The sequence below is a fragment of the Pelmatolapia mariae genome, linkage group LG5 (assembly GCF_036321145.2).
Source record: "Pelmatolapia mariae isolate MD_Pm_ZW linkage group LG5, Pm_UMD_F_2, whole genome shotgun sequence".
NCBI lineage: Eukaryota > Metazoa > Chordata > Actinopteri > Cichliformes > Cichlidae > Pelmatolapia > Pelmatolapia mariae.
In genome coordinates this window covers 8,177,046-8,200,208 of record NC_086231.1, presented here as the reverse complement: position 1 = coordinate 8,200,208, position 23,163 = coordinate 8,177,046, and the positions used below count along the sequence as shown (strand labels likewise).

Genomic DNA, 23,163 nt, shown 5'->3' with positions numbered 1-23,163 from the left:
TCAATGTGCAGGCAACTGAAGAAAATCGTGGGTGTTTGTAAAACTTGCAACTGGAAACTGGAATGTGACTGATTATCTGCCAAGCGCTCTCTCACATGAGAAGATAGAACTATAAAACATATTTTATAAATATCTGTTCTAACAGATTTTTTTTTAAAAAACACCATAAAAACACCATTTGCAGGTTTGTAAGAAGGATTGGGGTAACCTGCACATCACGCAGGAGTATTTCTTGGAGTTGTCATTCTAAGAGTGGTACTGACCATCTGCAAACAGTCAGTACCACTCTAAATTTACTATATTATTGTGAATCAGGGTGACAAGAAAAGATAAAAAATGACAACAACAAAAACATGACAAAAACATACATTTATACAAGCTGACTTCAAAGCGATTTAGTTAACAAGGAAATTTAATTCATTTGAATTATTCCCATAAGCCTGCAGCAAAGGCAATGTTTATGAATATAAAGAAATTAAAAAAGACAACATACAAAAACCTACAGGAGTTCACATTAGAGCCAGTTATCTAGAAACATATATATTTGGAGAAACGTAACGTACATGCCTAGAAAAAAGATTTTCACACCTACGTGTATATTATGTATATCATGTATACAGATACACAAAACGATTTCACAGTCACTAAATCAAATTGAATAAACTTAAAATCAAAGTGTGTCTTTTGTGCAGATGATTACTATCACAAAGTATAATTTTGATTTTGCCCTAAAGAGAAATATTTTTATTGTAATTTGGTGTTTCTGCAGTCACATTTGACACAAAAAATTGGCGCTATACAGCAACACAATACGTCAAAACACAACAAAGCAAAAAAATTAATTCACGGTTTAACATCCTTTAATGATGTTAGTAGTCTTCAAACACCTTCATAAATGAGGTGTACAATTATCTCCCTGAAACATAACTCTCCAGTCCCAATGGTGTGTCTTTCTGTAGTTCCCAGAAGTTCAGATGATTGCAGTGAAATACTGAGAATGAAAAACAGAGGATTCTTCTGCACCATGTCATGCAAGATCAGACGATAACATGACAACGATTTTGTTTCTTACACCTGGGGGCACTCACACGGATAACAGCAGCACAACAGCAGGTATTGTCACATTTGAGGAACCATTGCTGTTATCGACACCTATCACAGGAAGTGTAGGCGAGTCCAAAGACGCTGGGTTGATCTGATGTGAATGTGGGTTTATTGTATGCTGGTTTAAGTGTGAGTCCACAACTGAAGATTTGTGTGTTATTCACAAGCGATTTTGCCATCAAAGCTGGAAAGTGCGATGGCAAAGGCCTGCACAGCGCACAGCGGGTAGTTGTAATCCAGTGTGAAAATGTCATCAGCTATTCGTCCAAACTGCATCACAATGTAGTCCACTGGAAAAAGCAAAAGAATTCATTAATGGAGTAATTATCTTAATAAATAAATAGGTAGGTGGTTCGGTAGGTAGGTACGTAAGTAGGCAGGCAGGGAGTTAATAAGATGGATCATGGCAGTGTATGTACTTAGAAGTAATAAAATATATAAAATATTCAAGCTGAATTCCCATATTCGTTTATTCTGCATAAACTGTTGGGTCAGTCTAAAGACTGTAAAACAAGTTCAGTATATAAACTTCAAAATTGACTTGGGATTTTAAAACAAACAAACAAACAAACAAACAAACAAAACATTTGGCATAATAGATAAGAAATTTCAAATATGAAAAACTGCAGTTCTAAATTTCAGAAGAAAGCCTTTTTTAAAATTGTATCTAAGGGTTGTACAAGCAGAAGTAAAATAATCACTGACCAATGTCTGTCTCTATGAGACATAATTTAACTGGCCACTTTATTAGGTACACTTTGCTAGTACCAGGTTAGGCCTGCTGTTGGCTTCAAAACTGCCTAATTCCTTGTGGGGCAGCACAGCAATGCAGTGGTTAACAATATTGACCCCGGTGCACACCTTAACATGTTCTCGCCATGCGTGCATGGGTTCAATCCAGTTCCTCCAGCACCTTCCCACAATCCAAACACATGCATGGGGTTAGGCTAACTAAGATTTTATTTGAGAGATTTTATTTCATATTAACATAACATAATGCAGCTGGCTGCACATCCATGATGCAAATCTCATGTTCCACCACATCCCGAAGGAGATCTGGGGACTGTGCAGGCAATTTCAGTACACTGAACTCACTGTATTCTTCAGGGAATAATTTCTCAGATGATTTGAACTTTATGGCATGGCACATTATTCTGCTGGATGCAGGATATACTGTGGTTATTGGGAGATGGACATTGTCAGCAGTAATACCCAGATACTCATTTAGGTTGTGTAGATCTTTGTGTTGTTTTACGTATTGCCAGTAACCTGCTTTTCATTTCTTTGCCCAACTATTTAACATATAGTAGTTGTGGACAAGCTAAAGCCACTCACGATCTTTGTTGTGGACTATCTGGAAGTTCTTGATGGAGGCTTGGGTGACCCTGCCGTTGAAGTTTAGCACATGAGATGCCGTCTCTTCGTTCCACACAGGCGTCTTGTTGTGAAGCTCGATCAGATTTTCCATCCTTCTATTTTGGAATCTTATCAGCAAGCCATCACATTCCTGCAAAGAATTAACAAAACATAAGTGGTAATCATCAACATCAAATAGTTCATTCCCACTGGCCTTGTGTTACTCTTAATGCTATAGACAAGGCTTAACAAGTCATTTGTGAATATTCAAATTTATTGTTTTTGCTTGAAAGCAGAAAAATAGTAAAGCACATTATTATTCTAATGATTAAGATGACAAATTACAGTTATTTATGTGCATTCTTTAGAAACAAAACTAATCTTAGTTGTTGGGTGTTACGCTTGACTGCACAAGAGTGCAGAGTTAGAACACGCAGTAAGCTCTCTCTTGTCTGTCTCATTCCTCTTCTCTCCGCAGCACACCTCCACCTCTCCAAACTCTCTTCTATCTGCTCCCTCACTACAAATCACAATGTCCTCTGTAAATATCATAGTCCACAGACACCTTGAATCCATCTGCACTACCCTCACATAATTTTCTACCACTTCTGCCTTACTCATGCAATGTCAGAGTTCTTCTCTTGGCACCTTATCATATCTAGATCAATAAAAACGCAGTAAAACTCCTGACCTTCTCTTCACTTCTCGATCAACACTCCCAAAGCAAATATTGCATCTGTTGTGCTCTTTCATAATATAAAACCATATTTGCTGCTCAGTTATTATCACCTCCCTACTTAATCTAGCTTGAACAGCTCTTTCCCATATCCTCGTGGTATGGTTCATCAGCTTTATTCCTTCAGTAGTTACTGCAGCTTTGCACATCACCATAATTCTTAAAAATCAGTACCAGTACACTTCTCCATTCCTCAGGCCTCCACTCACTCTCCAGGATTGTGTGACTAAAGATTGGGTGACTATAATATCAGATTTCAGCAAGGAGTGAATTTACTTTTCATTTCAAAAACAAAACAAAAACTATGACTAGTCAATTCATATTGAATTTTCGTATAGGCCTTTATCTTTTGCCCTCATTGACCTGGTGTTTTATATGATTGTATTTACAATGAATTTACATTTCTTGGTCGGAGGGGTACTCGCTCGTTGTCTTTGCTCATTCCTGGAATGATGACAGTCATCCTTCTGGGTCCTTTTATTCCTAAGACATTGGTTTCCTGTTGTCAGAAATAACCAAAACAAAATCAAATACAGTTCTTATTATTCATACAATGTACTGTAGTTAAACGTTCTGCAGTAAAATGACTTACGTAGATGATGCCTGCTAACTCTTGCCGAGCATTAGACATGTCTGGAAGAGCTTTTTCTGGATTCAGAGCGTTGTCAAACACAGTGAACTTAGTCCCCATTAAATTTGACCTAGGTAATGTATAAAACACATACAGTTAAAATGCACCTAATTAATACTTTATATGTGACAGTTTGTTTACCTGCTTTGCAATTTAAACAAAAATCCTTTTACCTCAGCTTTCCCACAAAATTCTCGCCTCCTCTTGATAAATCTGTGGCATCGATGGAGATGAGATAATTTGAAGTTGTACTTTTCTTTCTCTTCCGTCCAGCCAGTAGAAACGTCTACAAAGAAAGAAAGAAAAGCGGGGGGGACAGGACACAGACAAATGACAACTGTCCATGATAGCAGTAATTAAAATTAATAAATGAAAGGAAAACTACTGAACGTGCTGTTGTACTGTGTTTACAATTTTGGTCTGCATTTTGCAACTTTTTAAAACATGATACTGACCTTTTTGTCATTGTCTAGATGAAGGTAATACAAAGGGTAGAGGCTCTTATCCATCCCTCTCTGATCCCGAGTCACTCTGCATTTGACAGTCACACCCTGCGGAGCTGGCTCCATCACAAACTTCTCCAAGTTGTCAAATTCAATTTCAGGTGACGGAGAGCGCTCCTGATAAAGAAGAATAGATAAGAACATTTCAAAACACGGTCCACTCTGAATGAAAGTTAAAGTGTAATATGACATTAAGTGACTAAAATGTTGTGGTTGATTTGTTTGAAGTCAGATACTTTTTTCTTCTTTCCTTTGCCCTTCTTCTTCTTTGTTTTTTCTTCTTTTTCTGATTCAGAATCATCACTTTCGTCTGCCTTTGCTGAAAAAAACAACAGAGCTGTTATACGCTTGTCTGTGAATACAACAGAGGAAAGCTTTAGTAATAAACTTGCCTTTTTTCTTTGTCTTCTTGTCTTTGTCCTTATCTGCTGATGTTTGAAACATCGATGCAGAGCCGGAGTTGGATTTTTTCTTTGATCTGGTTGACTTTGTTTCTTCTTCACTGTCATCACTTTGCGATTTGGCCGCTGTTCAGTAAACAAGTGTAAAGTGTTTCAATTTTTGTCATTTTAACATCAAGCATCAAGCTGGATGCTATGTGGTAAAGCATTTGGTAAAGTAAACAAAGACAGAGTTTTACAGTTCGTCAGTTTAAAAAATGCAATCACCTTTCTTTTTGCTTTTTGAGTTTTTGTCTTCATTTATCTGGAACATTGAAGCTGGTTCCTTCTTCTTGTCTTTTTCCTTTGACTTGCATTTTTTTTCTTTTCCATCAGAATCTTTGTCATCTAAGGAAAAAAAGTATATAGTTTAATAAAAATGTTGTCTATTCTTAAATGTGATAACCTGAAGAATTGGAAGCACACACTGAGAAATGTAACAAAATGTAAATTCCCTTGTAGAGTGTAGAGCGTAATCTTAGTGAACACTATGGTGTGAGTTCCAAAAAATGCAAACTGTTATCAATTAAGTCAACAAAGATTTATGTGTGAGACAGATGTGTAGCAACAGAACTAACTTGGAGCATGCCATCTTGACTCTTTGTGGATTCAGTTTAAAATCTGCTCTTGCTGCTTCTTCCAGCTGTGTTGCCAGATTCGGACAGCATGCGAATGTGAGAGTGACTAGGGCTCAGCTTGGATCCACCCAAATTTAGATGTTAAGTTTCCATTATAGTAGTACCTTTTATTAATTTTCAGAGTTAAGGAAAAGCTGATGAAGCAAACTGGGATGCAGACGACATATTTTAGCCCTCAGTTTGTTTACCTTTATAGGATCCAAGCTGCTAAAACAAGGAGTGTATAACTGGGAGGACATCAAAGTGAAGTGAAGGATTTGAACAAATTCCTTGCGCAAATCTATGAAGCAAATTTCTCAGAACCTCGATTACACTCGTAACACTCTCAGTGCTTCCTCTTAAAACGTTTTCCACAATGACGAATTTGTCCCAACATGCCCTCCCGTTTAGACTTACTGACTAATGACTGCTAAAAGTTGTTAGTCCTCCCTGAATGTTTTTGGCAGTGTTGAACTTTGGGGATTAAAAAAACATGGTTAAACATCCGCTAAGGTATGCACTGCTACACTGGTAAAAACCTTTCTAACTCCCTGCCAAGTAAATTACAGAGTAACATTAGCATTCACTTAAGAGTTAAGTTTACAGTTACCTAATATTTACTCTCTTTTAACTGTCTCCTATATCTTGAGGATAATATCTGGCTGTTTTTTTTAATCTCCACTATTTTCACAAGTTCACTGTTCCTGTTGTTTGTGACTGAGCAAGAGTGCACAGTGAGTTTTAGAGCTGTCAAGGAAAGCTGACAACAGGACAACCAGAACAAAACTATTAAAGCTGCAAGCAGAAAAAACAAAATGAGGTGAAAGGTGACAAAATGCTTTGGAGAGCATTTTGAGATTGATCACATAAGTAATTATGTGACCAATCTTCTATTATAAATACTGTATCTCATGCAGAGATTTGTTTAAATTGAGGCAATAGTTCATCTCTGCAATCAAAGAATGAGTCATGCTAAAACCAGCTCACTGCAAAATTCTTGACAAACAGGTGAGTTAGAGCGCTTTGAGAATAATTATAGCAACATCATTTCCAAATATCTTGTGCTCAGATTTACGGGAAATGAAGGGAACAGAAGCAAAGACTGGTGGGAGAAGGTTATAAGCGCCCAGAGTAAAGTATTCATGTTTACACCTTAACATGTTCACAGTGTCAACATGCTCAGGGGCTTCATTCTGTATCATGTTTACCATCTTAGTTTAGCATGTTCACATTTATTAACAGCAAAAAAGACAAAGTACAGGTAGAATATAGTTAAGTATAGTTAGGAGGCATCATGTCAAAAGTCCAGACATTTTATAAAGCACTACAATGAATAGCTAAAGATTTAGTATTGAAACATATAGAGTATGTCTGTGTAGATTCTCAGTCAATCAGGTCATGGTAATCTTGAATGACTGAAAAGACGGAAACTGGACATCTTTTCAGATTGTATGTTTTTCCTCTCACCTTCTGTAAGAGGCTTCTTCAGTTCTGAAATAACTGAGGAAGCCTACAAGAACAAAAACCTCACATTCTATCATACAACACCAACTATCAGCTCCAACGTAATCTTGTGATCCCTTCCCAGATGTTTCAAGCCCCACTTACACCTTGCCTCAAGAAACCACAAAAGCTCTCATGATGATGGGGTGAGACAATGTGGTGCAAGGTTTCACACCTTGACCCCAATGATGGCAATGACTCACGCCTTTTTTCACATCTTGGCTCATGTGATGACTCACATGATTAACAGTGGGTCAGCGACCATTAGGATTACCTCCAAGAGGACGGCCATCACTGGGGGTTAAATACCTGGGAGTTTTTTGAGAACTGAAGTGTCTTGAAGAGGTAAAACATCGCAATGAACTGAAAAGATGTCAAGCTGCCTTCTGTTCAAGCACTCAATACTACTGCAACAAGTGAAATTTTATATGGTGATGCCACAACATAAAACCACAAAAATGTCAAACTTAAGGTTCACTTGGACACATTATCTGGGAATCCACAGTAGATTAAGTAGTTTGTTCAATCTGGATAAAAGTTGTGGACAGACCTACTGAATGACTCACACTGCTAAAGCCATGCTGTTAGCAGGACTAAAAAGATCCACATTCTAGCAACACCTGAAAGTGATCATGGCATGGAATAAAGAAAATATCTCTTAGAAATCATGGCTTCAGATCAAAATTTCAGTTCTGTTTGGATTATTTCACTGATTCAGTTTTCCGATTAATTATTCTGTTTATTTATTTAGAATGTTTTATTCACTTACTTCAAAAACATGCTGGTGTGTAACATCATGCTGCAATAATTAATTACATTTTCCACAGTTAATTACTTAGAGGAAAACCACTTACTTCATTATTATGTGACAACACGGCCAAGTAAGTGTTTCCACTAAATGGCTCACACGCCATTACACAATAACATCATCTAATCCTCTTAATTACAATCTGGTCATATAACTTCTGTTTAGAGCACACCATTAACGCTCTTCAGACAACAGCTTTCTTCTCCTCATCGTCATACCTTTAGTTTTAGTTTTCTTCTCTCGGGTGGAACTTGCAGATGGAGAGCTATCCTTGGTTGTTTTTTTCTTAGTTTTCTTTTTTGGAGTATCTTCACCGTCCTCTTCATCGTCATCATCTGAGTCTGAATCTATAGTAATGGAAATCAGTGCACTCAATCTACATTGAAATTACATGGCGTATTTTTGTGGGAGTTACTTAAAGTGTCATTGTATAGGAAACACACCCCAGCTTTAAACATTCTAGTGAAAACTCAATATTACAGTCATTGCTGACTTACCTTTTTTCTTTTTTGGAGCACTTTTAGCTTTCTTTTTAGTCTCTCTCTCCTTTTCTGGTTCCTCTTTGTCTTTTTCTAGCTTCTTTTTCTTCACTTTCTTCCCATCTATAATGTTGATAAGGAAAAAGATATGTAACTGCCTTGGTTAGACTACAATAGAGATGAGATAGTGAAAGTTGTTTTTATCTCCTCACTCTGAATGGCAGAACTGTCCTCTTTGGCTACATCTTCATTCTTCTTTGTCTTCGCTTTCTTGGGCTTGGTCTCAATTCCATTCAGCTTGGCTTCTGTTGTGCCATTGGCCTCTTCTTTCTTCTTTTTTGGTTTCTATAGATTTTCTTTAAGCACACAAAAAAGATTATTGGCAATACTCATAGAGCCCTTAGTACAACTGAGCTAAATTAAAATGGTAAGACATAAAATGCAGTGAAAGATTTAGTCAAACTAGCGAGACTGTTATAAGTAACAACTCACCATCACAAATTCAGATGTGAGGAAAGCAGTGGGAAGAAAGACAATAAAAAGATGAACAGAAGTGGTATCATTATTTTTTTCTATTCTAAATGATTCAAATGAAATGAAAGTTGTTTATTTTGCACTGGTAGCCCCTGTCAAATCTGCCTGATAAGTTTAGCTTTTGATTTGTAAATGAGCATAAAGACTGTTTAAAGGAAGTTAATGGAGAAACAGGGCATGAGGTAATAATGATGTGATGCATGTAAGTCTGTCTTGTCTAGAACTGAATAATCTGTTTCTATTCTTGATGAGACAGTTTCATAACAAACACAAGAAAAGGAGAAACAAACAGGTTTTGCAACAATTTTATGTAACCTGCCAAGGCCTTCAAGCCCTGGAGAAAACACCAACTGCACTGCTTTGTGATGAAGTCACGCCTGCTGCGATTCCCTGATGAAAACCTGAGAGCTAAAATGGGATCGTAAATTACGAGAAAGTATTTTATACTCAATTCTGATTGAGTATAAAAGTACATTTGTTTGTGCATCTTAAATGCAGTTATTTATAACTCTTCTTTTTTGGCTTTTCCTTCTTTATCATCCATAACACAAACGTCTTCCTAAAGTGTATACAAGTTTAAGGCAAGTCAAAAGGGGGCTCTTCTCCCTGTAATATAATCCTTTCTGCAATATCTATTTTTATTAAAAAAAAAAATAGCTTTAATATTTTTTCAGTAAAATACACACAGCCTACATCAGTGATATTAAATAAAAAGGGTTTTATTTTACCAAACATCTCATACATTTATTGAGTCTAAGGACTAAACTTTTGTGCTAAGTGACAGGAACAATATGTCACCATCTCAAGTCACATACAACGAGGTCAGTGTGATCGCTACCACCGGAGACGGGAAAAGTAATCCTATTAAATGCAGGCCTATTTGTGTCCACAGGAAATCCGCATCTCAGAGTTATGGCAGCAGATTTGACATTTGCCGTATTGTGATGAATTGTTGTTTTAAAGTTATCAAATGTCACTGGACACATTAGCCACATTACCACATTTGTTTATTATATATGTCTATTGGTATAGCACTTATGATTATTGATGCTCATTTTGTAAGTTTAGACTTACAAAATGAGCAACAGTCACAAGTGTAGTTAATTTTGGTCAGTTGTACAACTACACAATATGCAACTGTATTGTTCTCAAATACACTGTTACTGAGTCAAATTAACAAATTTTACTGATGGTGCAAGATTTGCCACAAAATCCAGGACAATACATAAATAAATAAATATGGAAATAAAAGTTAAAGTAAAGTAAGAATTAAGAAAATGCTTTTGCAGTTGCATTTGGTTCAGACATCCACCATAGCAGCATTCCAGTTGGTTTGAATGTCTGGATTACTGACTGATTTCAATCCCTGAAGTATGCTTACGAATATGTGTCATCTCCACAATAGCCATAAAGTTAAGTGATAAAAGATATGAAGAACACCCATTTGGTAGGTCCATCCAAAGATGATATTCCCTTTTAAAGTTAGGTATGAACATTGGTTCTTTTGAATAATTCATGTTTTGTATACTTCCCATCCTGACACAGAGCAGTTATCTGACATGTGGGTCAAGGATTATTCCCTTCATAATGATTTTCCAAACTGCCTTAGATGTATTGGAGCTTAAAGATTTAAAATAACATTAGCTGTTTACATCAAACAGAAATATGAGAAATTCACCTGTACGACTTTAAACTTTGCAGTACATCGATAAATAACATCATGTGAAGTGTTAAGTTACTCTTATAAAAGTAACTTGTGTGGTCCACTTCCCAAATATTGTCACATTTCATCCCTGAGAAGCTTAAAGTCCAGAGAAAAGTAATTTTATTTAAAATATTTTTTTAAAGAAAATCTACAAAACCCTAAGTTCAACCTTTTACCTTCTCTGCAGACATGACGTGGCCTCCAAATTCAGCTCTCCCACCGCTTCTTTTTATGGCTTAGAAAATAAAAAAGCAGACCTCTCAGGGGAGATGATGACAGAGAGAGAAAACCCTGTGCTCACTGCATCTCCATCAGCAGAAAGTTGTTAATAGGATTTATGTGTAAAGCCATCTGCTCTGCAGCAACACGTCAATGGGAGAAACCAAGAAAGGCTCGGGAGGAGGGAGAAGAGTTGTTTGTCACGTGTTTCAATCATTCAGAAAACTACATGAAAATTTTCTTTTTTAAGGTTTTCATGCCAGTGGCAGCTTCATAACAGCTTCAGGGCAAGGTACCCCCAGTGTACTGTGTGTTACACCTACAGTCAGCAGTATCTTGGCTTGCAATGTTGCAATCTGGATCGCAACCTGGAGCGGTCTTCCAACACGGACACTGCCTACAAAGAGGGTCTGAGCTGGCTTTACTTTCTGCAAAGGCTCAGATCCTTCAATGTATGCAGCAGGCTGCTCTATATGTTTTATCAGTCTGTTGTTGCGAGCACCATCTTCTTTGCTGTGGCATGCTGGGGTGCAGGCATCAAAGCAAACAGACTGAGCAAACGCTCAGGCCGAGTCTGTTGTTGGCATAAAGCTCGTCACCCTGGAGGAGATGATTAGTGACAGTATGCTGGCAAGACTGCTGGCAGTCATGGACAATGAATCCCACCCCCTCCATAACACACTGGACAATCTGAAGAGCAGTTTCAGCAACAGGCTTCTTCAACATCGCTATCTGAGGGAACATTACAGTAGGTCGTTCCTTCCCGCTGCTATCAGACTCTTTTATTCATCCACTTGGGTCAGATCCACACATGTGGAACACAATTAATCACACATCAATGCACCCTGTCACTTTTGTACACCACTACATATTTGCACACATACTTGTCATTTTATATTTATATGTATATTCATATTTATGCCTATGTCTCTATATTTATCTATCTTAATATTTATCTGTCATAACTCGGTTTCTACTGTTTGTTGTATATTTGCTGCTATGACAACTCAGTTACCCTCTGGGATTAATAAAGTTTCTCTGATTCGGATTTCGGAACCAATTACTTCTAAATATGTGAAATGTCAACAAAGCTGACAGTTAGTGATGTTTTTATTTATTTATTTATTTTTTGATGAGTTAATTGTTGATCCCAATAAAAATCCAAAAGTCCGAGACCCAAAGATCAGGAAGAATAAGGAAGCTTGAGAAGCATTAAGAAGAATCATTCAGTCCATGACAGTTTTACAAAAACAATTAATAAAGCAGTAAAGAAAAAATTTATAAAGCAGTCAAACTCTTACCCTTGCTATAGCCTGCAAATGCAATGGTGGATATATTAGATTAACAGGTCACTGGGCCTAAGTAGGCCCACCCGATAGCAGCACATAAAGCTTTCCCTTCTTACTTATTGGTTTAGCGCTACTTGGCCTGTATCATTGGAAACTGAGTGTGGTAGCGCAGTAATAACCATTCATCGTCCATAAACCTGATGGACGGCATGAGGAGAAAAGGAAAAAAAAGATGAAAAATGCTTGCATGGTAAGCACTATGAAAAGCTCTAAAGTGCCGCATGGAATGTTTACATACTGTACTTGCCATCCGTCCAGGCCTCTTTCATGATGTGTTTGTGGCGAGGCATAAATTGCAAGATATCCAGCAAAAATCGTGTGATTTTAAACCTACTTGTACATATATATCAGTATTACCACCAAAATGTACTCATTTATAGACATACAATTCTTTAATAGGTGTGTGGTTCTTAGGCAGCGGTGTCTCATCTACTCACAAGCCTCCATATACACAGTGAAGCCCACAGAGTAGTCACGTGATACAAGTTGTAAGAGGATTTTCATCAAGCAACAGGTCCCCCCATGAACTTGCAGACAAACATGATGCCATGACTGTTCAACTGGGATTACTCTAATCAGCTATTCACCATCTGTGCACATTTTTTTGATTTTTAGCATCAACTCTGTGGAGAAACACGGAAGATGGAAATTCAAAGAGATTCAGAACAAACAAAAATGTGCAGTCTTAATTCAGGTAGGTGTAACCGTACTGTCACACTGCTTTACAAAAAGACTACTGAATCTAGAGATCTGGTTATAACCACAAGCCCTGTGGTTTCCTTCCTGCTTTCATTTAAAAATAGAGATTAAAAATTAGTGTCACTATCAAAAACAAAGTGTCATTTCCTCAGCTGACCACCAGATGCTGCTGTACCCCAAGAGACAGAAAACAATGCATGAAGCAGCTGGGAGACACCAGAGGGAACATGGAGAAACTGTAATTTGATTCATCTCGACATATTTTAAAAACGACGGCTTGAATCACAAGCTGTCACATTCACAGTTAAAAAGGAGGTTTTCTTCATCATCGTGTCCCATGCGGCTGTAGCCTGAGCGCTCACAGAGGGAATGGGAGGAAATAAATCAAAGCAGAAGTGAACAATAACAAGTAATAGGAAACAAAGATGGGAAAGCACTGTGTTTTGTAGTTTTATATGAGCCAGACTCTTTGTTTTTCTGCATCACTGTGCAGCTCACACTGTCCAGACTGCTGACTGCTGAAAACGGTCTGGACTAATGGCCTTGCTGGCATTTCTGCAAATGCTTGACAGTAACATGGCAGCTGGCAGGCGGCCTAAGGAGGGCGAGTGACCTTAAGGGAGCAGCAGAGAAGCCATCACGATCTTAAAGAGACAGAAACCATGGTGTGTTTCTCACCATACAGTGTGTCTCCAGCCCATTTTATTTTTATTTTTATCACCACACGGAAGATAGTAAACATCGTCAAAACAATGAGAAGCAGTGTCACAGAGTATACCAGAGCGGCTGTAAAAGCAGCTCTTACTATACCAACAACTGTAACAACAAGCCTGAATGAAATGAAAACACATTAATCTTTGTTATGGTGAAATGGAGGCCATTCAAAGCAGTTGTGCAAACACTAAGCCAAGAAGATATATGTTGAAATACATATAGCTAGACCTTCTATTGGCAGCGACCTGAGGAGGGGGCATGATCGTGGTATTTTAGTTCACCCATGGGTTTAGTGCTGAAACAGCATGCTGGTAAGGACGTGAACCTGGTGGCACTCTAAAACCGAGTAAATCAACTCAGAGAAGGCCCATATTGCAGGAAGCACAAACAATGAAGACGAAACAGGGAAATCTGGTTTACATGAGTATATCCCCAAAGGGAAGACTGTTTGAGGAAGGTGGAAGGATAGCAAAGAAGACAATGGCAGGAGGTCTTTTTCATTCATTATAAATGGAAATATGTTATTCAGGAACAAAAATAGCAGTTAGGATTGTACAAAGATCAAACCTTTCAAGCATACAAGCACAATTCACATACAGACATAGCACAATAACTGCATTCATTTTAAGCTCTTTATGGTATCATATTTATATTCTGATTTACTGAGATTTACTGAGCTCTACTTGCTTAATTCTTCTTCTACTCCTCGCATGTGGGAAAGTCCTCATCATTTCGTCACCTAAAAGTCAAGGAAAATCTCAACGAAACATTTAAACTGCTTCAGTGAATGTATACTTGCTGACATTTACTGTTACAATAGTACCCCATCTAAGCACTAATTTTAAGAACTGAGGCTGACAAGTTAAATCATTTCAAAAATGTTGCTTTTCTGTTTAGATTTTTATTCATAATGTTCAGAAATAATTTTAAAAAATGCATGGATTCCAGACAAATAACGATACATAGACTCATTGTTTTAGCTGTACACCATGATCACCCCACTGAAGGCCCATTTGATGCCAGGAAAAAACCCTGTAAACAGAGTTGTTAGTGGAAATCTTGACATATTGCTAATGCAAGAGAAAAAGCTAAACAATCCAAAACCTCTTTTAGGATTTGTAGTGAGTGTAGAGGACTTCAGATGGCTGGGTACAAATCCATGGATACCGTACTGTGTTCAGCTATAATACATGCCACTTGAGTCCAGCATGGACAAACAGACACACCTAAATGAACAAACCTCTTCATTTATGCCACTGATATATTGATTTCAGTAAAGGGTGAAACAATAAATTATCTTTCTATTTGCATAATTGAGCTTTTCCAAGGGTTAAATTGATGGGAAGATTAAAAAACATGCTGAAAACCAAAGTTTGCTAAGGCACAAACATAAAAAATTGCCAAATCAATGAAGGAACAAATTAGGAACACTGGCTCTCTCAGAAGCCTCGCTAGTAGCTCATTCTTGTTTATAAAATCCTCTGAGCTGGATAATAGCAGGTCAATTAAAGGCTGTATAACATAGAGTGTATTAACTGAAACTACCTAGCCATAACACTCTTGAAAAAGGTTAAAGGTTGACTTAGATTGTAGGTGACTAGGTGATGACAAATGTAAACAAGGGTAGGATCCCAGTGAAGAGAGTCCTTACACATTGGCACCAACTAAACCCGTAAAAATGTACAATAACCACAAAGATACACATATATGCATAGGTGAGTGTGCTTCTCATATGTGATACTTGTACATAGCTGTGTGAAGGGTCATAGTGTTTCTTGAGTATAGATAGCAAAAGTAATACAATGTTGCAATGTAGCAGGGAAGGATTCAGAATCTAGAAATTTGACACAAACTCAAGGTGTGGTCAAAAAGCAAAAAATCAGTTTATTTTTTATTTAAATTTTATAGCACAGTACTGCCAACTACTCAAAAAAGTATTAGAATAACAACTAAAAACCCTTGAGACCCAGAGCTTACTCTTAGACTATGAGAAAATCACTACTCAGGCTAAATTACTGCATCAGTAAAAACATAAACCTAATTTTTTTTGCACTTCCTGTCACTGAGTTCATTATTCTTTAACGCCATTCTGTGTAAAAGTTGCATAAAAAGCACAGTTGGAGTGCTATAAATTCTTGAGAAGGCAGCAAACGTGGAGGGTTAGACGAGAATCCCGGGGCCACTCGGAGCAGAAAAGAAAAAAGAAAAAGGCAGAGCAGCCAGGATCTTGTGCGAACTGTAACACAAGGAGTGCTGAGCCTCGTGAGAGCTTGACACACATCTGAAAAGTAGGACAAAGTATCCAGGAAAGAGTGCTGTAGCTTGCATTTCCTATTCTCTGGGTGTCTGTGATAGAGACCAGGCTTGCTTGAGCGATTCAAACCACCGTGGATCTCTAACAGATGTACTGCTGCCTTAAGGATTGAGCTGGCATGAGCTGACATTACCCTGAGAGCAGAGTAAAAGTCCTGAGAGCGGTCACTGCCCTGAGCCCCCAAGAGAGTGCGGGTGGTGGGAGAGAGTGCAAAAAGACAGCGCTCTCCTCACAGATTTGTCCTCGCTGTTCTTCTGAAACAGGCAGTGCTCTTTTGAAATGGTGCCAGCGGAGGCTGGCCCAAATCTTTGCAGCTGAAACTTTTACAAGCTCGTGAGCAGAACGGGAAAGACACAGAGTAAGATCTGTGCAAGGAGTTTGCAGCTCCTACCTCTTCCTCAGCCTGTTGAGATATAAAAATAGCAAAGAGCCACGCTTTCTTTCTTTGACAATGTATATAGTCTTCAAGATTATCAACAGAAATGTTCTGGATCGAAGACTGCATTGGAAGAGAAAGGCTTCAAAGTATGTGTAAGAAATTAATAAAAGAAAAATGAAGACTCAGTGACGTCACTCAGGAAGCTGTCTTGGATGTTGCCTGAGGAAAGATGCATTGTCTGTGGCATTCTTGGCAGGGACACCCTCGAACATTAAACCTCTACGCTCTATTCAAGACTGGAATATGCGATTATCAAAGTGATTTTCATTTCTCGGTGAAGCTCCGTGTGCAACATTATTTTGAATCTGTTTATTTTCACAGATTGGCCCGCACTGTTGCCTTTATTTTTGCTTCATAGCTCGATGACACAGTTTGTTACTTCAGGATGTATTGTGGTAAACACCCGAGGCCACTCATTTAGTTCGCTATGTTGACAGTAAACAGGGCCTTCCACTCTCAGCTACAACAAAACTAAACCAAAATCTGAAAGGCGAACTCTGCCTTTGCTGCTTTCCTCAAAATCTGAATAAAGACACAGGCAGGTGCAGAACAACTAAAGACGTCCTGAGCGACGATGAAAATGGGAACTGTGAGGCATGTACTACCTGGGAATGATGCCAACTGCTGACAAAAGCCTTTAATGCTCAGCTCCAAGAGAAGCCTTTAACTCATTTGCTCTGAAATGCTTCAGGAATACTGAAGTCTTTCCCAACTGTAGATAAATCTGTCAAACCTTTTGGCTTTGTTACAACACAGCATGTAAGTACTCACTTCTGATTTCTTTGCCCAAGCTTACATCTATGTCTTTTTCTCTGCATTTCTTATCCCCTCCTAGCTGCAAACCCTACAGTAAAGTGAGATGTCTATTTGATGACGCATAATCTTTGCTTCATATGGTTTTTCCCATTTAGTGCGGGGAGCTTCAATTCTAAGCCACATGAAGTTTGTATATATTGTGGAACCATGTAAGCAAAATTTAGTGACTATGTGATTTGTTTGCCTAGCTCCCTTTCTCCTACTGTCTCTCTCTCTTGGCAATAAGGCAAAAGTGGGCAGGGAGAGAGGAGGGCATGGCCCAAAAACTGCTCTCAAGCCCCAGCCCCTGTTCGAGTGGGGTTGCTTGCTGGTACACTACTCAGCCTTTCCCTCGTCTTGCAAGCAAAAGAGAGGGATGTGGAAATGTATTCTTGACTCTTTTCTAAGCCGCCTTTATTTTTCGTCTGCACCACCGCCTTATTGTTTGTTGGTGAACGCTATCCTGATCTTGACAAAAAAACAAAAACAAACCCTCAGGTATTTCTCATTTTTGATTATCTTTCTGTTTAGGCCTTGATGTTCCTCTTTGTATTTAAGCCTCCCTTTATTCATGTCTGCACTTTTACACTCCCTTTACTGTCACCTTCCACACTGTACACGTGTCTAATTCGCTTGCACCGAACACAAAGCCTACATCTTAACCGCTACTGAGAAGGGATTTTGTTTCACATACTATTTGTTCTGCTAAATGCATTGCAAGAAAAGCTTTTATATAAAGTTACTGATGTGAGAAGTCTGTTTACGTAGCGCTATTTGATAAAAATGCCACCAAGTAAAAATAAATTTTAATACTGACATTACTGCCTCTTAAAGCACAAACCTGCAGCAGAAATAAAAATTCTGGCATATTTTACAGCAAGTCGTAGCCTAAAGACATTGTAACTGCAGTAGTTTGAACAAACTTTGCCCTTGGAAAAAAAAGTGATTATTACCTCCACGTTTCAAACAGGAAATTCTCTGTAATAAAAAGGCAGTTGGTGCTTTTTTCTAAGCACTTTGGTGTTTGTGTTGCAGGACTGCTGCATAGGTGCACAAATTCTGCAACATCAAAAAATCCTCCCGCTGCACTGTATCTGCTGTTAAACATCTATTACTGTGAAAATGAAAAAGCATCCTATGGTTTCAATCATACAGTAAAACTAGATTATTAATGTAGTTTTCTCAAATACTGCTGTTTGACAGGCCTGTTTGAAAACCAGTATGAACCAGATCCATCTGTTGCAAGCACTGTACAATACATGAAGGGGCTTGTATTTAGGATTACAGCACTATGTTTCACATCAAGCCTCTCTGGTTTATTACTGTTTGTTTTCAATCATAAAAGCTATTGAAAGCAGCGTTAATAGTTTAAGTTAGTAAATCTACAGGAAAATTCATTTTTTAGACAAATTACACTCTTGCATGAATTAGACTTGCGCGAACTGACTTTGTAAACATTTTGGCATATGCTGTGCTGCTTTGTTTGCATACAGTCGAGTCAGCTCTTAAGTTTGTGTTGAGTGTGTGATAACAACAGATTATTGCATACTGTACAGAAAGGCTGAATGAAGAAAAAAAGAAGTGGGAGGAACGCAGGGAGGATGGGCAGAAAGGGAGAGAGAGAGAGAACGAGAAAGAAAATGAACTTATTCCCTCCTCCCCCCAAGTTCTCCTCAAATGAACTTGCTTTGCTGCTTGATGACATGTTGTTTGGAAAGCCATATCCTCTGCTATTTGTGTTTCTCTCCTCCCCGTAATTGGAGTTACTTTGTAGTTACCAGGATCAAAGTCTCTCTTTTGGTGTTGCTTTTTTATCAAGTCGTGCCACATACACACTTTCAGCTCTAAAGGAAAAATAATTTTGTGCTATAAACAGCACTTCTCACTCTTTTGACATCAGCCGTTTTACACAGTCTTGAAATCAACAAAGTTACGAGCAAAAGCCACGAGAGATGGTTCACCACTATATTAGCAATTTTGTTAATATCTGTTGAATATTAAGTCAGTAAGAGGACAGATCTACATATAACAGTAGTTTCCTACTATTGCTACTAAAAGCTCTACTTTAAAAACACAGCCATGTGATCATTTACACTTGCAAACACTCACTGTACTGATACTAAGCAGCCAATGTTGACAAAAATATGACATTAAAGAGTATTTGCTAAGATTGTTTTTTAACCCAGGTCTCATGAGAATGTCACTGTATGTATATATAAAGATTCATATGTGAAGCTGTTCTTAACTGAGAAGTACGTATAGCATAACAGGAACATGGCCTGCAGTTATAGACCGAGGAAAACTTCCCAGCCTGTAACAAAATATGAACCACAGACAGAAGTCTTCGAACCTCATCGCAGTAGTAAAATACCACGAAATAAACAAACCCACTCTTGCACTTTACTTCACATTAGATGAAAATATTTTAAAAGTGCAAGTTGTCAGCATTAGCCTTTTAGCAGTGATGTAAAATGTTATTTTAGTTTAGTCCATGGTTAATGCACAATTTTCCTCAGTGGAAGTGTTTAGAATTACTAAAATAACATTATAGTGCTTAAAGTTTTCAATAGTATCTTAAAATATCTTTACACTGCACTTTCATTGGAAAAAAAAACTGCTGCAATTCAGATACCATTGAGCTGAATCTATTAAAGAGGAAGCCGATATGTAACCACTGATAACAAACAGAAACAGCTCATATGCAAAATAATTTTTAAACACAGAATTTACTGCATTTACTGCAAATCGGCACAGCAACTCTGAACTATAGAGCAACTGAAGCCCACACCAAATGTCCTTCAGATCTGGGCATATTTTATTTGTTATAGGGTCAGAGATTCAAAAACTAAAACCAGTCTAACGATATTCTAGCATGCTGTTGGGAGTTAGCCCTGTTCGAATCAGAAGCAGATATTTAATGGTGGTCCAGTGGGTCTACCTTGTCACCACAAGAACGAACACCAGCGTGTGGGATTAGACCCAGAGACACAATTGAACATCTCCACCTGGAGCAGAAACTCATTCCCACTCATGCATGGTGCCCTTTTCTGGCTGAGAACCATGGTTTCAAACTTGAACATGCTAATTTCTCATCCCAAGGCAGTGTAAGCTGAAGCCTAAAAAAACCACATGATCTGCAAAATGTAGAGATGGGATCCTGACCCCACCAGACCTAACACCCTCCACCTCTTTGCTGTGCCATGAAATTCTATTACTGAAAATTAACAGAATGCAAGTAAATAACACTGAATCCTCTTTCTAAAAGGATTGCTAAATCCTTTTAGCAAGTACTTCTTGTAAGAAATTTTAAAAAGTCAGCTATTTGATTTTCAGTTGACATGAAATATGTTTTAATATAAAGACATACTGCCCACAAGATGTATACACACTCTTTTTACTTTAGCCTAAACAGGATCAGGATGGACTCACACAAAAAAATAAATACCTGTTCAACATATGGACAAAGTATGCTTATGGAACAATGGACCTTTCTTTAGTAGTATACACCTAGCTCACATAGCCGGCAATGCACTGAGCATCTGGCAGCAGGCTACACCACCATACCTTACTGTGTGGCATCACAACCCTTGTCTGACATGGCATTCTCTGATTGCTTGGCTGCCAACACTCTCCTCCCCCCTCAGTTATGGGCTCTGCCATGCTGCATCCACGACATCACCCACTTTTGTCTCATTGAGATTCAGCTTGGAAGGCAGACAATGCCCATTTCTTGGCACAAAACATTGGAAGGAGCAGCATAGGAGAACCCAGATCAGTCCCCGACACTCATACCCCGTATTCCGCAAATCATCACGGACCAGCGCCAGTTTGAAATGGGTATTTTTTATGCATTATTATTGCCTAAATACTCAGTTGTTTGATATCTGAGCATTTGACAACACAGATTTCGTTAAGAAGTCGTAAGTTTGCTGCTGTGAAATGAGTTTCTCTGGGCATATATACATACCCGAGGCAAAAGAGAATAACTGTGTCAGTGATATACTGATTGGAATGCTAATTGTTCTGAGTATCAGATAAAAGTTATGGATGAACAACAGAGCAGCCATTTTCCCTTGATCTGCAGCTTGTGAATAAGACTATTTCAAAGCGTCACTTCCGGTTGTAAAAAGCGAAATTCTTCTAAGAAACATATGAGTCTAAACGTTCACATATCATGTTACATTATGCAGGTGGGGTGCTAGTTTATCATGATGACTGAATGGAAGAAATGGTGCAAGTTATATTATTACTGTAAACAGGTGTTAAACCTAGCAATAAATTATTAGTGAATCGTATAGTGATAGTTGGTCACAATACAAATTTGATTTGTTCTTGCTTTCTCTCCATCCCCTCTGCATTGGCCAGCCAGTTAGAAGAATCTGGTACCATTAAGCATCTGATTAATTCATCATCTCAGTTAATGCCACTCACTCTCTCAAGCCCCAGTGAGCATGCCCTGTCACCACAGCCACACAGACTGCCAAAACATTTCAATCACTGTTGACATTAATTGGGCCAAAGAGGAATTCAGAATGTTGATGAGCAGCCAAGCGGCTTTTCAGCGACCACTGTTCACATGCAAATTTATGCAAAATGTTCCAGCCTTTGCACGGTCTGGTCATCTACCACAACACTGCCTGGGCTGAGCTGTTTCGACCAAAGCATGGTTCTGTCTGGACTTGGACAGCTCCACCCAGCTTGTGTCCCAGACTCCAGCTGGCACAGTAAACAAACTTCTTTCTCAGTGGTTTGAAATTGGCTGTCACACTGAGCAAAAAGGGCAATTTTGAGAAGTCAAACCTTCCGTTTCTCTATAAAGACCCCCAGCCCCCCACCCCCACACCAACAACAACAACCACCACCACCAAAAAAAGCCCAAAAAACACAAAACATTATGCAGGTGAGGTGCTAGTAAACCAATTCCTTTGCATTACTCTTTGTATTTTCCACAACATTGTTTGGAGAGGTCTATGTTTTCTATAGACAAGAATTGCAAGGAGGAGACAGTTAACAGGTTGCTCCACAGATGTTGAGGATGGGTGCCAAACAGCTCCCTAAAATGGCTGAGGTACAGCCATTTTTCTTCCTTTGCTATGCATTACTTTCTGGTTGTAGAGAAGGAGGGAAGCAAACTATAACAAAGACATGATTATAAAGAACTTTGTTTTTCTAGTTGTCTTGAACTATGGACAAATTATTAGAAACTTTTGTCTTACTTTATGTGCTATTTTTTTTAATTAACTTTAATTTTACAGGGTAACGTGTCCGTCACATTTCAGTCTTTAACACTTGTCAAATATATTTCATATGTCAAGAGCCAGTAGTCAGATACAGGATATCAGTTACACAAACACAGCAGCTCTATAATGAACTAGGCCTTGATTTTAGAACTTAGGTTACAGTGGAATGTGGAAATGAAACTAGAAAGTAATTCTTGGTAAATCTACTACCATACTACATCATTCTGCGGTATCAGTGTATTTAATCGATGTGTAGTCAGTCAAAAAATGAAGAAACAACAGTAAAATATTTCAGCAATTATTTTTCCGAGGTGAATACTGAGATCTAAAAACGTGTTTTTTCTCTTTGTCTCACAGTTTGACTGACACATTTTCTACTGCTACGTGAAAAACTATCTGTCCTTAAGGTTGAGGTAGTAGATTGAATAGTTGTGGGGTTTATGTCCTCCTTTTGAGATAACTATACAATCTACTGTCTTTCCTAAGGAAACAGGTTAATCTGCGGAGATGCCAAATCCTATATGCACGAGAAGCTCCCTGGATAAAGGAACGCATCACTTATGAAAATACAAATAATCTACCCACACCTGTTTAAAGACAACTGCAGTCCAAAGAAAGACTGTCATTTAATTATGTAATCGAACAGTAGAACCTGTCTACCCTTTCTAATTGGTGTATACTGACCAAAGCCTTGTTATTAAGGCTTTTCATTTGGGTTTGAAGTTGAGCCTAGCAAGGTGAGGTAGTAGGTTGTATAGTTTGTGGGATGGACTCAATCCTATTCAGGTGATAACTATACAGCCTATTACCTTCCTTGAGAGGTACAATAAGTGCTTGGAATGACATTTCCTCACTGACCTAAGTGATGAAGGAGCCACTCTGATGCCATCTTGTGGCAAAAAGACTATTATAGCTCCACAAATGATCTTAACTTTGGGACCTGTATTGTATTGTAACCTGCATTGTATACATCTGATA

The 23,163-nt window shown here is 38.3% G+C and overlaps 1 protein-coding gene across 1 annotated transcript; it reads right to left on the bottom strand.

Moving 5' to 3' along the window:
• Positions 1-354: 354 nt before the first annotated feature.
• LOC134627445 (tubby-related protein 1-like) lies at positions 355-10,746 on the bottom strand. Its single transcript, XM_063473513.1, has 13 exons — positions 10,593-10,746; positions 8,390-8,522; positions 8,196-8,300; positions 7,917-8,045; positions 4,999-5,118; positions 4,723-4,857; positions 4,567-4,649; positions 4,283-4,447; positions 4,001-4,113; positions 3,789-3,897; positions 3,597-3,695; positions 2,440-2,611; positions 355-1,394 (listed from the first exon to the last, which is right to left on the bottom strand). The coding sequence occupies exons 1-13, from the start codon at positions 10,605-10,607 to the stop codon at positions 1,261-1,263; spliced, it is 1,512 nt and encodes a 503-aa protein (XP_063329583.1). The 5' UTR covers positions 10,608-10,746; the 3' UTR covers positions 355-1,260.
• Between the last annotated feature and the right edge of the window lie 12,417 nt (positions 10,747-23,163).

Bases quoted from the DNA above. Each gene is read 5' to 3' on its own strand.
- LOC134627445 (XM_063473513.1), bottom strand. The intron at 4,650-4,722 runs GCAAGTTTATTA...TGTTTTTTTCAG, and splicing joins CAAGAAGACAAAGAAAAAAG to CAAAGGCAGACGAAAGTGAT. The intron at 2,612-3,596 runs GTAAATTCATTG...AATTCTTTGCAG, and splicing joins TACCCCTCCGACCAAGAAAT to GAATGTGATGGCTTGCTGAT.